Here is a 14,181-nt window from a genome sequence, read left to right as displayed (position 1 = left end):
ATCTGCAGCCTCCGGCCCCCATCTGCAGCCTCCGGCCCCCATCTGCAGCCTCCAGCCCCCATCAGCATCGTTTGGCCCCCATCTGCAGCCTCTGGCCCCCATCTGCAGCCTCTGGCCCCCATCAGCATCGTTTGGCCCCCATCTGCAGCCTCCGGCCCCCATCTGCAGCCTCCGGCCCCCATCTGCAGCCTCTGGCCCCCATCTGCAGCATCTGGCCCCCATCTGCAGCGTCTGGCCCCCATCTGCAGCCTCTGGCCCCCATCTGCAGCATCTGGCCCCCATCTGCAGCGTCTGGCCCCCATCTGCAGCCTCTGGCCCCCATCTGCAGCGTCTGGCCCCCATCTGCAGCGTCTGGCCCCCATCTGCAGCCTCTGGCCCCCATCTGCAGCCTCTGGCCCCCATCTGCAGCGTCTGGCCCCCATCTGCAGCATTTCGCACCCATCTGCAGTGTTTGGCCCCCATCTGCAGCCTCTGGCCCCCATCAGCAGCCTCTGGCCCCCATATTCAGCCTCTGGCCCCCATCTGCAGCCTCCGGCCCCCATCAGCATCGTCCGGCCCCCATCAGCAGCATCTGGCCCCCATATTCAGCCTCTGGCCCCCATCAGCAGCCTCTGGCCCCCATATTCAGCCTCTGGCCCCCATCAGCAGCCTCTGGCCCCCATCTGCAGCCTTTGGCCCCCATCTGCAGCCTCCGGCCCCCATCTGCAGCCTCCGGCCCCCATCTGCAGCCTCTGGCCCCCATCAGCATCATTTGGCCCCCATCTGCAGCCTCCGGCCCCCATCTGCAGCCTCTGGCCCCCATCTGCAGCCTCTGGCCCCCATCTGCAGCCTCCGGCCCCCATCTGCAGCCTCTGGCCCCCATCAGCATCGTCCGGCCCCCATCAGCATCATTTGGCCCCCATATTCAGCCTCTGGCCCCCATCAGCAGCCTCTGGCCCCCATATTCAGCCTCTGGCCCCCATCAGCAGCCTCTGGCCCCCATCTGCAGCCTCTGGCCCCCATCTGCAGCCTCCGGCCCCCATCTGCAGCCTCTGGCCCCCATCAGCATCGTTTGGCCCCCATCTGCAGCCTCTGGCCCCCATCTGCAGCCTCTGGCCCCCATCTGCAGCGTCTGGCCCCCATCAGCAGCCTCTGGCCCCCATCTGCAGCCTCTAGCCCCCATCTGCAGCGTCTGGCCCCCATCTGCAGCCTCTGGCCCCCATCAGCATTGTTTGGCCCCCATCTGCAGCTTTCGGCCCCCATCTGCAGCCTCCGGCCCCCATCTGCAGCCTCCGGCCCCCATCTGCAGCCTCCGGCCCCCATCTGCAGCCTCTGGCCCCCATCAGCATCGTTTGGCCCCCATCTGCAGCCTCTGGCCCCCATCTGCAGCCTCTGGCCCCCATCAGCATCGTTTGGCCCCCATCTGCAGCCTCCGGCCCCCATCTGCAGCCTCTGGCCCCCATCTGCAGCCTCTGGCCCCCATCTGCAGCCTCCGGCCCCCATCTGCAGCCTCTGGCCCCCATCAGCATCGTTTGGCCCCCATCTGCAGCCTCTGGCCCCCATCTGCAGCCTCTGGCCCCCATCTGCAGCGTCTGGCCCCCATCAGCAGCCTCTGGCCCCCATCTGCAGCCTCTAGCCCCCATCTGCAGCGTCTGGCCCCCATCTGCAGCCTCTGGCCCCCATCAGCATTGTTTGGCCCCCATCTGCAGCCTCCGGCCCCCATCTGCAGCCTCCGGCCCCCATCTGCAGCCTCCGGCCCCCATCTGCAGCCTCCGGCCCCCATCAGCATCGTTTGGCCCCCATCTGCAGCCTCTGGCCCCCATCTGCAGCCTCTGGCCCCCATCAGCATCGTTTGGCCCCCATCTGCAGCCTCCGGCCCCCATCTGCAGCCTCTGGCCCCCATCAGCAGCCTCTGGCCCCCATCTGCAGCCTCCGGCCCCCATCTGCAGCCTCTGGCCCCCATCAGCATCATTTGGCCCCCATCTGCAGCCTCCGGCCCCCATCTGCAGCCTCCGGCCCCCATCTGCAGCCTCCGGCCCCCATCTGCAGCCTCTGGCCCCCATCTGCAGCCTCCGGCCCCCATCTGCAGCTTCCGGCCCCCATCAGCATCGTTTGGCCCCCATCTGCAGCCTCTGGCCCCCATCAGCAGCCTCTGGCCCCCATCAGCATTGTTTGGCCCCCATCTGCAGCCTCCGGCCCCCATCTGCAGCCTCCGGCCCCCATCTGAAGCCTCCGGCCCCCATCTGCAGCCTCCGGCCCCCATCAGCATCGTTTGGCCCCCATCTGCAGCCTCTGGCCCCCATCTGCAGCCTCTGGCCCCCATCAGCATCGTTTGGCCCCCATCTGCAGCCTCCGGCCCCCATCTGCAGCCTCTGGCCCCCATCTGCAGCCTCTGGCCCCCATCTGCAGCCTCCGGCCCCCATCTGCAGCCTCTGGCCCCCATCAGCATCGTTTGGCCCCCATCTGCAGCCTCTGGCCCCCATCTGCAGCCTCTGGCCCCCATCTGCAGCGTCTGGCCCCCATCAGCAGCCTCTGGCCCCCATCTGCAGCCTCTAGCCCCCATCTGCAGCGTCTGGCCCCCATCTGCAGCCTCTGGCCCCCATCAGCATTGTTTGGCCCCCATCTGCAGCCTCCGGCCCCCATCTGCAGCCTCCGGCCCCCATCTGCAGCCTCCGGCCCCCATCTGCAGCCTCCGGCCCCCATCAGCATCGTTTGGCCCCCATCTGCAGCCTCTGGCCCCCATCTGCAGCCTCTGGCCCCCATCAGCATCGTTTGGCCCCCATCTGCAGCCTCCGGCCCCCATCTGCAGCCTCTGGCCCCCATCAGCATCGTTTGGCCCCCATCTGCAGCCTCTGGCCCCCATCTGCAGCCTCTGGCCCCCATCTGCAGCGTCTGGCCCCCATCAGCAGCCTCTGGCCCCCATCTGCAGCCTCTAGCCCCCATCTGCAGCGTCTGGCCCCCATCTGCAGCCTCTGGCCCCCATCAGCATTGTTTGGCCCCCATCTGCAGCCTCCGGCCCCCATCTGCAGCCTCCGGCCCCCATCTGCAGCCTCCGGCCCCCATCTGCAGCCTCCGGCCCCCATCAGCATCGTTTGGCCCCCATCTGCAGCCTCTGGCCCCCATCTGCAGCCTCTGGCCCCCATCAGCATCGTTTGGCCCCCATCTGCAGCCTCCGGCCCCCATCTGCAGCCTCTGGCCCCCATCAGCAGCCTCTGGCCCCCATCTGCAGCCTCCGGCCCCCATCTGCAGCCTCTGGCCCCCATCAGCATCATTTGGCCCCCATCTGCAGCCTCCGGCCCCCATCTGCAGCCTCCGGCCCCCATCTGCAGCCTCCGGCCCCCATCTGCAGCCTCCGGCCCCCATTTGCAGCCTCTGGCCCCCATCTGCAGCCTCCGGCCCCCATCAGCATCGTTTGGCCCCCATCAGCAGCCTCTGGCCCCCATCTGCAGCCTTTGGCCCCCATATTCAGCATCTGGCCCCCATCTGCAGCATTTGGCCCCATGTGCAGCCTCTGGCCCCCATCAGCAGCCTGTGGCCCCCATCTGCAGCCTCTGGCCCCCATCAGCAGCCTCTGACCCCCATCAGCAGCCTCTGGCCCCCATCAGCAGCCTCTGGCCCCCATATTCAGCCTCTGGCCCCCATATTCAGCCTCTGGCCCCCATCAGCAGCCTCTGGCCCCCATCTGCAGCATTTGGCCCCATCAGCAGCCTCTGGCCCTCATCTGCAGCCTTCGGCCCCCATCAGCAGCGTCTGGCCCCCATCAGCAGCGTCTGGCCCCCATCAGCAGCCTCTGGCCCCCATATTCAGCCTCTGGCCCCCATATTCAGCCTCTGGCCCCCCTCTGCAGCCTCTGGCCCCCATCAGCAGCCTCTGGCCCCCATATTCTGCCTCTGGCCCCCATCTGCAGCATTTGGCCCCCTGCTGTGACTCAGATGACAGCTGGGTGGATGTCTCCTCTGGAGGAGCTGCAGTCTTTGATGAAGACGCCCTCTTCCTCTGCTGCTGGATCACTTCCTCTCCTCGCACGCCGCCGTCTGTGGCGTCACACGCAGCCTCTCAATAAAGATGTGCTTCGACAGGAAATGACCTCCATAACGACGGCTCCATCTCTGCAGCTGAGGGTGATGAAGATGGCTCCTGCCTCCACCTTCATGCTGGTGCTGCTGGGCCTCCTCTGCTCCTTCTCAGGTGCGTGAAGCTTTCTCCTCGGGTTCTTCCTCGTCCATCAGGAGGTTCTGCTGCTGTTCTGCTCAGAGCTTTGGGATTTCAGGCTGTAGAAACCAGAAACCACCGGGAGGAACTTTGAATCAGGAAGTTCAGGGGTTTCTGACAAAACTGACAGAACCTGAGGGAAGTTCTGGTTCTGGACACCAGGAAACAGAAATCCTGCTGCTGTTCTTTAAGTGGAAATCATTTCTGTGAAGAAAAGAATTTGATGTGAGAAGAAAAAGGTCTTTATTCAGAACAGAGAACATCTATCAGATTATCCTTTGTGTGTTTTTACTGCTGGGGGCTTTTATGTAATCCTCCTCATCTGTTATAAAAAATCTCTTTCACTGACAAACATCACAGTTTAGTCTTTATTTACATGAAATGGTCTGAAGGTCAAACATTGACCCCCCCCCCCACATTTTAGAGAAAAGCTTTCATCCGTTTACTGGCGGGGAAATTCAGAAGTGCGTCTGCAGAGGACGTTCCACGGGCCAAAGCGGGGAGCTTTTGTCCGTGGAGAACAGCAGGATGTTTGCAGCAGTGGATGCAGTTTGTTTATTTGTTTTTTTAATGCTGGGGAGACGATCAAAGCTCCGGATTTTCCCGCCCAGCTGCCGTTTCTCCTGACCAGGAGTCTGCTGAAAAAACGTTTGAACTGCTGTGATGGTTTGTGCAGAGGTCTGCGGTTTGGGTCTTCCAGCACATTCACCGGGGGGGTATAGGGGGAAGGGTCCATTGAGGTTTGATGATGAAGATGAAGATGCTTCTCCAGAGTCCCATAAATACAGTTTCCATGGTTTCCTCGGTTCTGTTTAGAAAATGAATCAAACGTTCAGGTTTTACCAAAAGTGTCCGTCTCTCTGCTGTGGAGCTGTGCACGTGGGCGTGCACGTCGCTGTGAGGCAGTCTGTGGTCAGGAGGAGGACATGAAAGTCTCCCTCCTCCATCTTCATCGCTGTCCCCAGGACCAGCTTCAGGACAAAGACCTGGACCGGGTGGACCTCCCACCCAAAGATCAAACCCAGACGGTTGCTCAACATCGGTTTGTCATCGGCAAACATCACGTCATGGAGGAAGAAATCCACATCCGCCGCGGCTTCATGAGCTGACTTCCTTCCTGAAGCGCAGCGGTGAAGCTGAGCGGCGTGCAGACACGCTGGAACGTCTCTGATCTGCGCGGTAGACCCCCATGACAGGAACCAAGGAGCAGGGTCTGACCCCTCAGGAGAACCACAGCATCTGCTCGGCCCAAAGTTCTGGTCACAACTTGTCTGGTCCAGAACCAGACTCCTCTGAGGGTCCTCCTGGTTCTGCAGGTGTGAAGGCTCACCTGAAGTTTAGTTTGGACCCAACAAGAGAACTCTGGTTCTTCAACAACCCTAGTCCTCATGAGAACCCTGGTCCTCAAGACAAGTTAAGGAATGAAGACAGACGTTCCTAAGGAGAACCATGTGAACGCACCGGGTTAGCCTGCTAGCATTAGCTCTCTTCAGCACACAACTATCTTCCATAAGGTTCCGTCTGGTTCTGCTGCCCTAAACTCAAATGTTTGGTTCCAAAATGGTTCCTGAAAGTCATTTTTACTGATTGTTGTCGTCTCTTCCTGATCAAAGGTTCTTCAGAATCCTGTGACGTGTTTGCAGCAGTAGGTGGAATCGCCACGGTTCCTCTGCAGCACAAACTGCTGAATAGGCTGAAGTGGAGCAAGGGCAACACAATCATCTTTCAAAGAAGAGGCAACACAATGCTTACTGGGAAAGCAGAAGATGTTTCTGCGAACGGATCCCTCCTTCTGAAGAACGTGGGGAAAAAAGATGAAGGAGTTTACAACCCAGAGGTTTTTGACAGTGATGGAAAGACTGTATCTTTGAAGAGCATGCAGTTATGTGTCAGAGGTAAGAAGGTTCCTTCTCTGTGGAACGTCTGAGTTACTAGAGGAAGGAAACTGCTGAAAGCCTCAGATGTTCTCTGTCTCCTGTAGAACCTATGAAGAAAGCTGAGGTGAATGTCACCTGTAAGGAGGGAAAAGTCACGTTTACCTGCAATCCTGATCCGGTGAGAACAAGCATCATCAGAAAGACGTTCTGTGACCGTTCTGTGTGAGGATGTGAACATTACACATGTAGAGGTTCTTGTGACCTCTGTATGCTGCAGGGTTCTAGTCTGCAGAGCCTCCAATCCCTCCCTTTGTTCTGTTTATCCACAGAAAAACGCAGATGAAATGAAGTTTACATGGTTGGAGAACAACAAGGTTCTGGAAAAGAAGATCGACCGGATTCTCCACATGACGGCTGTAGACGTTCAAAACAAAAAGTTCTCCTGTAAAGTTTCTAACAAAGTCAGCGAGGTCACGAGTAAAGCTGTGGAACCCTGCAGTGAGTACCACCAAACTGGACCGGGTCAGTCCTCTGAAAGTCATCCTCACAGTTCTCTTGACATGAAGCAGTGGACACTCCTGCAGTTTCCTGTTCTAATGACTTCCTTCCTCACCTTCAGGCTCTGCATTTTCCTGGTTTTTCGACTACATCTGGTACTTTGTCGGGGGAGGAGCAGGTAGGTCTGCTTCAAGTCCTCCTTCTTTCCATGTGTTCCAGACAGCTAAGAAAGGTTCCTGTGGTTGTTTCCCTCAGGGGTGGTTCTACTGCTGATCATCTGGATCATTGTTTGCTGCATCTGCAACAGACGGAAACGCCGCATGCGGATAATGGGTAACCATTCAACCTAGATGGATGGATGATGGATGGATGAATGAATGGATGGATGGATGGATGGATGGATGGATGGATGGATGGATGGATGATGGATGGATGATGGATGGATGACGGATGAATGGATGGATGGATGGATGGATGGATGATGGATAATGGATGATGGATGGATGGATGGATGGATGGATGGATGATGGATGGATGACGGATGAATGGATGGATGGATGGATGATGGATGGATGATGGATGGATGACGGATGAATGGATGGATGGATGGATGGATGGATGATGGATAATGGATGATGGATGGATGGATGGATGGATGGATGGATGATGGATGGATGACGGATGAATGGATGGATGGATGGATGGATGGATGGATGGATGGATGGATGGATGATGGATGATGGATGATGGATGGATGGATGGATGGATGATGGATGATGGATGGATGATGGATGGATGGATGGATGGATGGATAAATGGATGGATAATAGATTGATGAATGATGGATGGATGATGGATGGATGATGGATGGATGGATGGATGGATGGATGGATGGATGATGGATGGATGGTTGGATGGATGGATGGATGATGGATGGATGGATGATGTATGGATGGTTGGATGGATGGAGGGATGATGGATGGATGATGGATGATGGATGGATGATGGATGATGGATGGATGGTTGGATGGATGGATGGATGGATGGATGATGGATGGATGATGGATGGATGATGAATGATGGATGGATGGATGGATGGATGGATGGATGGATGGATGGATGGATGATGGAGGGATGGATGGATGGATGGATGGATGATGGATGAATCGATGATGGATGAATGGATGGATGGATGGATGATGGATGGATGGATGGATGGATGGATGGATGATGGATGATGGATGGATGATGGATGGATGGATGGATGGATGGATGGATGATGGATGATGGATGGATGGATGGATGGATGGATGATGGATGGATGATGGATGGATGATGGATGGATGGATGGATGGATGGATGGATGGATGGATGGATGATGGATGATGGATGGATGATGGATAATGGATGGATGATGGATGGACGGATGGATGGATGGATGATGGATGGATGGATGGATGGATGGATGGATGGATGGATGATGGATGGATGATGGATGGATGATGGATGGATGGATGGATGGATGGATGGATGGATGGATGGATGATGGATGATGGATGGATGGATGGATGGATGATGGATGAATCGATGATGGATGAATGGATGGATGGATGGATGATGGATGGATGGATGGATGGATGGATGATGGATGATGGATGGATGATGGATGGATGGATGGATGGATGATGGATGATGGATGGATGGATGGATGATGGATGATGGATGGATGATGGATAATGGATGGATGATGGATGATGGATGGACGGATGGATGGATGGATGATGGATGATGGATGGATGGATGGATGGATGGATGGATGATGGATGGATGGATGGATGGATGATGGATGGATGACGGATGAATGGATGGATGGATGGATGGATGGATGGATGGATGGATGATGGATGGATGATGGATGATGGATGGATGATGGATGGATGGATGGATGGATGGATAATAGATTGATGAATGATGGATGGATGATGGATGGATGATGGATGGATGGATGGATGATGGATGGATGGTTGGATGGATGGATGGATGATGGATGGATGGATGATGTATGGATGGTTGGATGGATGGAGGGATGATGGATGGATGATGGATGATGGATGGATGATGGATGGATGGATGATGGATGGATGGTTGGATGGATGGATGGATGGATGGATGATGGATGATGGATGGATGATGGATGGATGATGAATGATGGATGGATGGATGGATGGATGGATGGATGGATGGATGATGGAGGGATGGATGGATGGATGGATGGATGATGGATGAATGGATGGATGGATGATGGATGAATCGATGATGGATGAATGGATGGATGGATGGATGATGGATGGATGGGTGGATGGATGGATGATGGATGATGGATGGATGATGGATGGATGGATGGATGGATGATGGATGGATGGATGGATGATGGATGATGGATGGATGATGGATAATGGATGGATGATGGATGGACGGATGGATGGATGGATGATGGATGATGGATGGATGGATGGATGGATGGATGGATGGATGGATGATGGATGGATGATGGATGGATGATGGATGGATGATGGATGGATGGATAATGGATGGATGGAGGGATGGTGGATGGTTGGATGGATGGAGGGATGATGGATGGATGGATGGAGGGATGATGGATGAATGGATGGATGGATGGATGATGGATGGATGACGGATGAATGGATGGATGGATGGATGATGGATGAATCGATGATGGATGAATGGATGGATGATGGATGGAGGGATGATGGATGGATGGATGGAGGGATGATGGATGAATGGATGGATGCCGGATGGATGGATGGATGATGGATGGATGATGGATGATGGATGGATGATGGATGGATGGATGGATGGATGGATGGATGGATGGATGGATGGATAAATGGATGGATAATAGATTGATGAATGATGGATGGATGATGGATGGATGATGGATGGATGGATGACGGATGGATGGTTGGATGGATGGATGGATGGATGGATGATGGATGGATGGATGATGGATGGATGGTTGGATGGATGGAGGGATGATGGATGGATGATGGATGATGGATGGATGATGGATGGATGGATGGATGGATGGAGGGATGATGGATGGATGGAGGGATGATGGATGGTTGGATGGATGGATGGATGGATGATGGATGGATGGAGGGATGATGGATGGTTGGATGGATGGATGGATGGATGGAGGGATGATGGATGGATGGATGGATGGATGGAGGGATGATGGATGGATGGAGGGATGATGGATGGATAAATGGATGGATGGATAAATGGATGGTTAATAGATTGATGAATGATGGATGGATGATGGATGGATGATGGATGGATGGATAAATGGATGGTTAATAGATTGATGAATGATGGATGGATGATGGATGGATGCATGATTTATGGATGGTCCATCATGTCCAGCTGCGGTTCCTCACAGACGTTCTCCTTGGGTTCCACAGATGAGATGGAGCTCCGTCTAAACTACACAAACGCTGAGCACCATCAGCAGCACCATCAGCAGCATCCTCCTCTTCCTCGTGAGCGCCAGCAGAACCAGCACCGCCAGCAGCCGGCCGGCCACACCGGACCTCGCCAGAACTGCTCCCGACACCAGCGGCAGAAAGCCTCCGACCCCTCCAACGGCCACCCGCAGCCCTCCCCCCGAAGAGCCGCCCAGGTAGGAGGAGCCACGGTTCAGTGGCAGTGGGAGGAGTTAGTCAGAGATGCTCATCAGGTGTCTCCTCCTTCCAGGCACCAAAAGCAGCCAATCAGGAGGACGGTGAGGTGCCCCCTCCCCTTCCCCAGCCCAGGAAGAAAGGACCCAGAACCCAGCAGCACTGAGACCGGGTTCTGTCGGGTTCTCCTTCATTCTGCTGATGTCATCAAACTATCAAGCTTCCTTCTGTGGCGGCAAAAGCAGCACAGCCGTCCTGAAGCGTAGAACCATCAAACTCCTTCCCTCAGTTTTTAGAAAGGACCCATGACCGTCCAGGACGTCTGCACCGCCTCAACCTGCAGACGTCCTGCTGCCAGGGAACGCCACTGCTCTGGGGTCCGCCCGCAGCCCGTGTCACGCCGCCGCCGCGTACGTTAGAGCACAGGTGAAAACCGGTCAGACGTGAACATACGTGGAAAAAGTGAGAGAAGCTGTGGTCTTTGGGTGAAATGTTCACAGATGTTTCATGAATGAACCACCTTAAAACCACAGAAGAAGTACGAATAAACACGCAAAGAACACGTCAACCAACGTAGAACATGAACCGTGTGACTAATGTTCCGTTTTTCTGTGATTCATCAGTGATTCACGTGTCAATTACGTCATGTTAACATGAACCTGTGTGCTGTGATCTAAAGGTCATACATCGGTGGTTCATGCGTGAAACGTCTGTTAGACAAACGTGGAACGGTCCTGGAAAGACACACATCTGCATCTCGCTAAAATCACCAACAAGTGGGTCAGATTTACCTGATAATTGAGCATAAGCTACGTAAAATAACTACACAAAATACGCGTGCATCAAGTGCATCAATTCTAACCCACCAAAAGTGTAGAACAGTTAAGAACCGAATTCACGTGAAGAACCGTCGACTGGAACCGTCGATGGACGTCTGAGAAACTGACGTTTGTCCAGCATAAATCACCAAAGGCCGACATGTCACACGTGGAAAACGTACAGAACGTAAGCAGCGGCTGTGTGACACGGGCTTTTATGTTGATGCTGGAGGCTTTTATTTTGAAAGGGACGCCCCGCCCTTTTGTTCCCCTGAATTAACCTGTCTGTCAAACTAACGTTGAGGATGGGACAGAGACGCTGCTGTCTTCCTGTCCTCTCATGCTCAAACTGCGCCCTGATGGGGGGAGGGTTTCCACGGGGGGGGGGGGGGTACCGCATCAGGTCAGTCCAACATGACCACCGAAACAGGAAGTCAGAGTGGAGTAAAAGGCAGAGACTGAAGGCAGAGACATGGACGGGTTCCTCCTGAAAGACCTTCTCGGAGTTCACAGAGTTCTAAAGACGGTTCTACAGAAGCACAGTGAGGAACCAGCAGCAGAACCTCTGTCTGCCCTCTACTGATCTGCCTAGAACGCAGCAGAACCCTGCAGGTTCCAACGCCCCAACCCCTCACACACCGTCGTTCTCTGCAGGAAGGGCAGAGTGCAGTGTTAACCTCAGTGTAAACAGGAAGTTATATTTCTCTGAATGTCAAACCTACGTGTCACTTCCTGTCAGCAGAAAAACCATCTCAGCCTTCCGAGGTTCTGCAGCAGGCGTTTGCACCGTTCCTGCCTGAAGAACGCAGACGTCTGCACCTTTACCCAACGCATCAAAGGGAAACAGCTGTCAATCAAACTACACTTTTGCTTATGCTTTTATTTATATAAGTGTGTTTTATTTTGAAGGACAAACTTCTGAACGTTCCTCTGCTAGATTTCAGTCGTAGATGTCAGCGTCATCGTTGCATCAAAAAAGCTGAATCCAGGGGGTTCTGATGCGTTCAGGTGCTCAGATTAGAATCTGAAATCCTAATCCAGGGGGTTCTGCTGCGTTCAGGTCCTCTTAAACTCATTCATTCGTGTCTTTTGTTTCCCTGCAGAGGTTTTATTTGTGACACAAACTCTCTGATGCTTCATCAAACTTCTACAGTTCATCCTGAATTTTGAGACGTTCAAACAGGAAATGTTTGTAGTTTATAGACCTTAATAAATGTGTGGATGGATCATTTCCTCCACCAGCCTTTTTCATCATAGTGTGTGTGTGTGTGTGTGTGTGTGTGTGTGTGCTCACTAGCGCCCTCTGGTGTCTCCTCTTCTGCAGGATAATCCTCGTCACTACAGGATTTCTGGTGGATGTTTTTTCTGAGTGCATTCATTTTCTCTCAGATTAGGATTATAATCCCAAACAATTAATAATAATTACTAAAGGACAAAGTCTTAAAAGAGACTTTTCCCCCTGGTGTTCATATAATCTGTTGCTTAGTTTTAATGTTATTCTTAAATCATTTTAATGTTATTGTTCTGCTTGAAGGTCAAATAAAATAAAGGTCATGTTGGAACGTTTGGTTTCCAACCTGGAGAACTGTTTATGTTCTGCTCTTTGGGGGGTCTATGCTGTTCTCAAGGCTTTATACTAAACTATATCCATTGATGTGATCATCTCACCTTTGGAACACTAACAAACACATTGAACTTAGTAAATATGAATTACTTATGCAGCTCGTTATCCAACCTGGAGGTAAGGCGACTCAATCTCTGAGGCTCCGCCTTTTTCTCTGTGTGGGTCCGCCCATTGCATGACATCATCCCAGAGTCGGCCCCAGCAGTGTGTCTGAGTGTCTGTAACCCTTGTGCTATCCTAGGCACTTTAACATTGGGAGTTGGGTCATCTAGACCCACTAGACAGTGGTCTGAACCATTTTTCCTCAATGATTTGTGATCTTCACTGGTGTCCATGGATTACATGAAATCTTTCCACCTTTATCCACCTTTGTCACGATAGGGAGAACACGTCAAAGTAAGGGTGGGGTCATCTAAGATAGCACAAGGGTTAACCCTAACCAAACAAAATTCTAACTTTTACAAAGATGGAGAAAAAGGAAAACGTTTAGCCGATCCCCGCAGCTCCATGGAGAAAGTGGGCGTGTCTGGGGGCGGGGCTGGCTGCGCAGACTCTTCCTGGAAGGGGCTGTTCCTTCCTTTGTGATGTCACAAGTCACAATGTGAGGTTTTGGTGGATTGGGAGGGGCTGGTGTTCAGAGATCAGGATTATAGAGGAATACCCAGAGACGGATCCAAATACCACTTTTAGAGAGGAAGGAACATTAGAACAGAACATTAGAACAGTACATCAGAACAGAACATTAGAACAGAACATTAGAACAGAACATTAGAACAGAACATGAGAACAGAACATTAGAACAGATCATTAGAACAGAACATGAGAACAGAACAGATCATGAGACCAAAACATGAGAACAGAACATGAGAACATCAGAACAAAACATGAGAACAGATCATTAGAACAGAACATGAGAACAGATCATGAGAACAAAACATGAGAACAGAACATTAAAACAGATCATTTGAACAGAACATGAGAAGAGAACATGAGAACAGATCATTAGAACAGAACATGAGAACAGAACAGATCATGAGAACAAAACATGAGAACAGAACATGAGAACATCAGAACAGAACATGAGAACAGATCATTAGAACAGAACATGAGAACAGATCATTAGAACAGAACATGAGAACAGATCATGAGAACAAAATATGAGAACAGAACATTAGAACAGATCATTAGAACAGAACATGAGAAGAGAACATGAGAACAGATCATTAGAACAGAACATTAGAACAGATCATTAGAACAGAACATGAGAAGATAACATTAGGACAGATCATTAGAACAGAACATGAGAACAGAACATGAGAACAGATCATTAGAACAGAACATGAGAAGAGAACATGAGAACAGAACATTAGAACAGATCATTAGAACAGAACATGAGAAGAGAACATGAGAACAGATCATTAGAACAGAACATTAGAACAGATCATTAGAACAGAACATGAGAAGATAACATTAGG

The 14,181-nt window shown here is 52.7% G+C and overlaps 1 protein-coding gene across 1 annotated transcript; it reads left to right on the top strand.

Moving 5' to 3' along the window:
- Window positions 1-3,911: 3,911 nt before the first annotated feature.
- On the top strand, window positions 3,912-12,334 carry LOC105358711 (uncharacterized). Its single transcript, XM_023949229.2, has 8 exons — window positions 3,912-4,167; window positions 5,805-6,086; window positions 6,173-6,246; window positions 6,398-6,590; window positions 6,688-6,744; window positions 6,822-6,899; window positions 10,049-10,266; window positions 10,341-12,334. Exons 1-8 carry the CDS (start codon window positions 3,912-3,914, stop codon window positions 10,428-10,430), a joined length of 1,248 nt encoding a protein of 415 aa, XP_023804997.1. The 3' UTR covers window positions 10,431-12,334.
- The last annotated feature ends 1,847 nt before the right edge of the window (window positions 12,335-14,181 follow it).

The sequence above is a fragment of the Oryzias latipes genome, chromosome 2 (assembly GCF_053564925.1).
Source record: "Oryzias latipes strain Hd-rR chromosome 2, Olatipes_Hd-rR_3.1".
Lineage (NCBI taxonomy): Eukaryota > Metazoa > Chordata > Actinopteri > Beloniformes > Adrianichthyidae > Oryzias > Oryzias latipes.
This window is presented reverse-complemented; position numbering and strand designations above follow the sequence as displayed.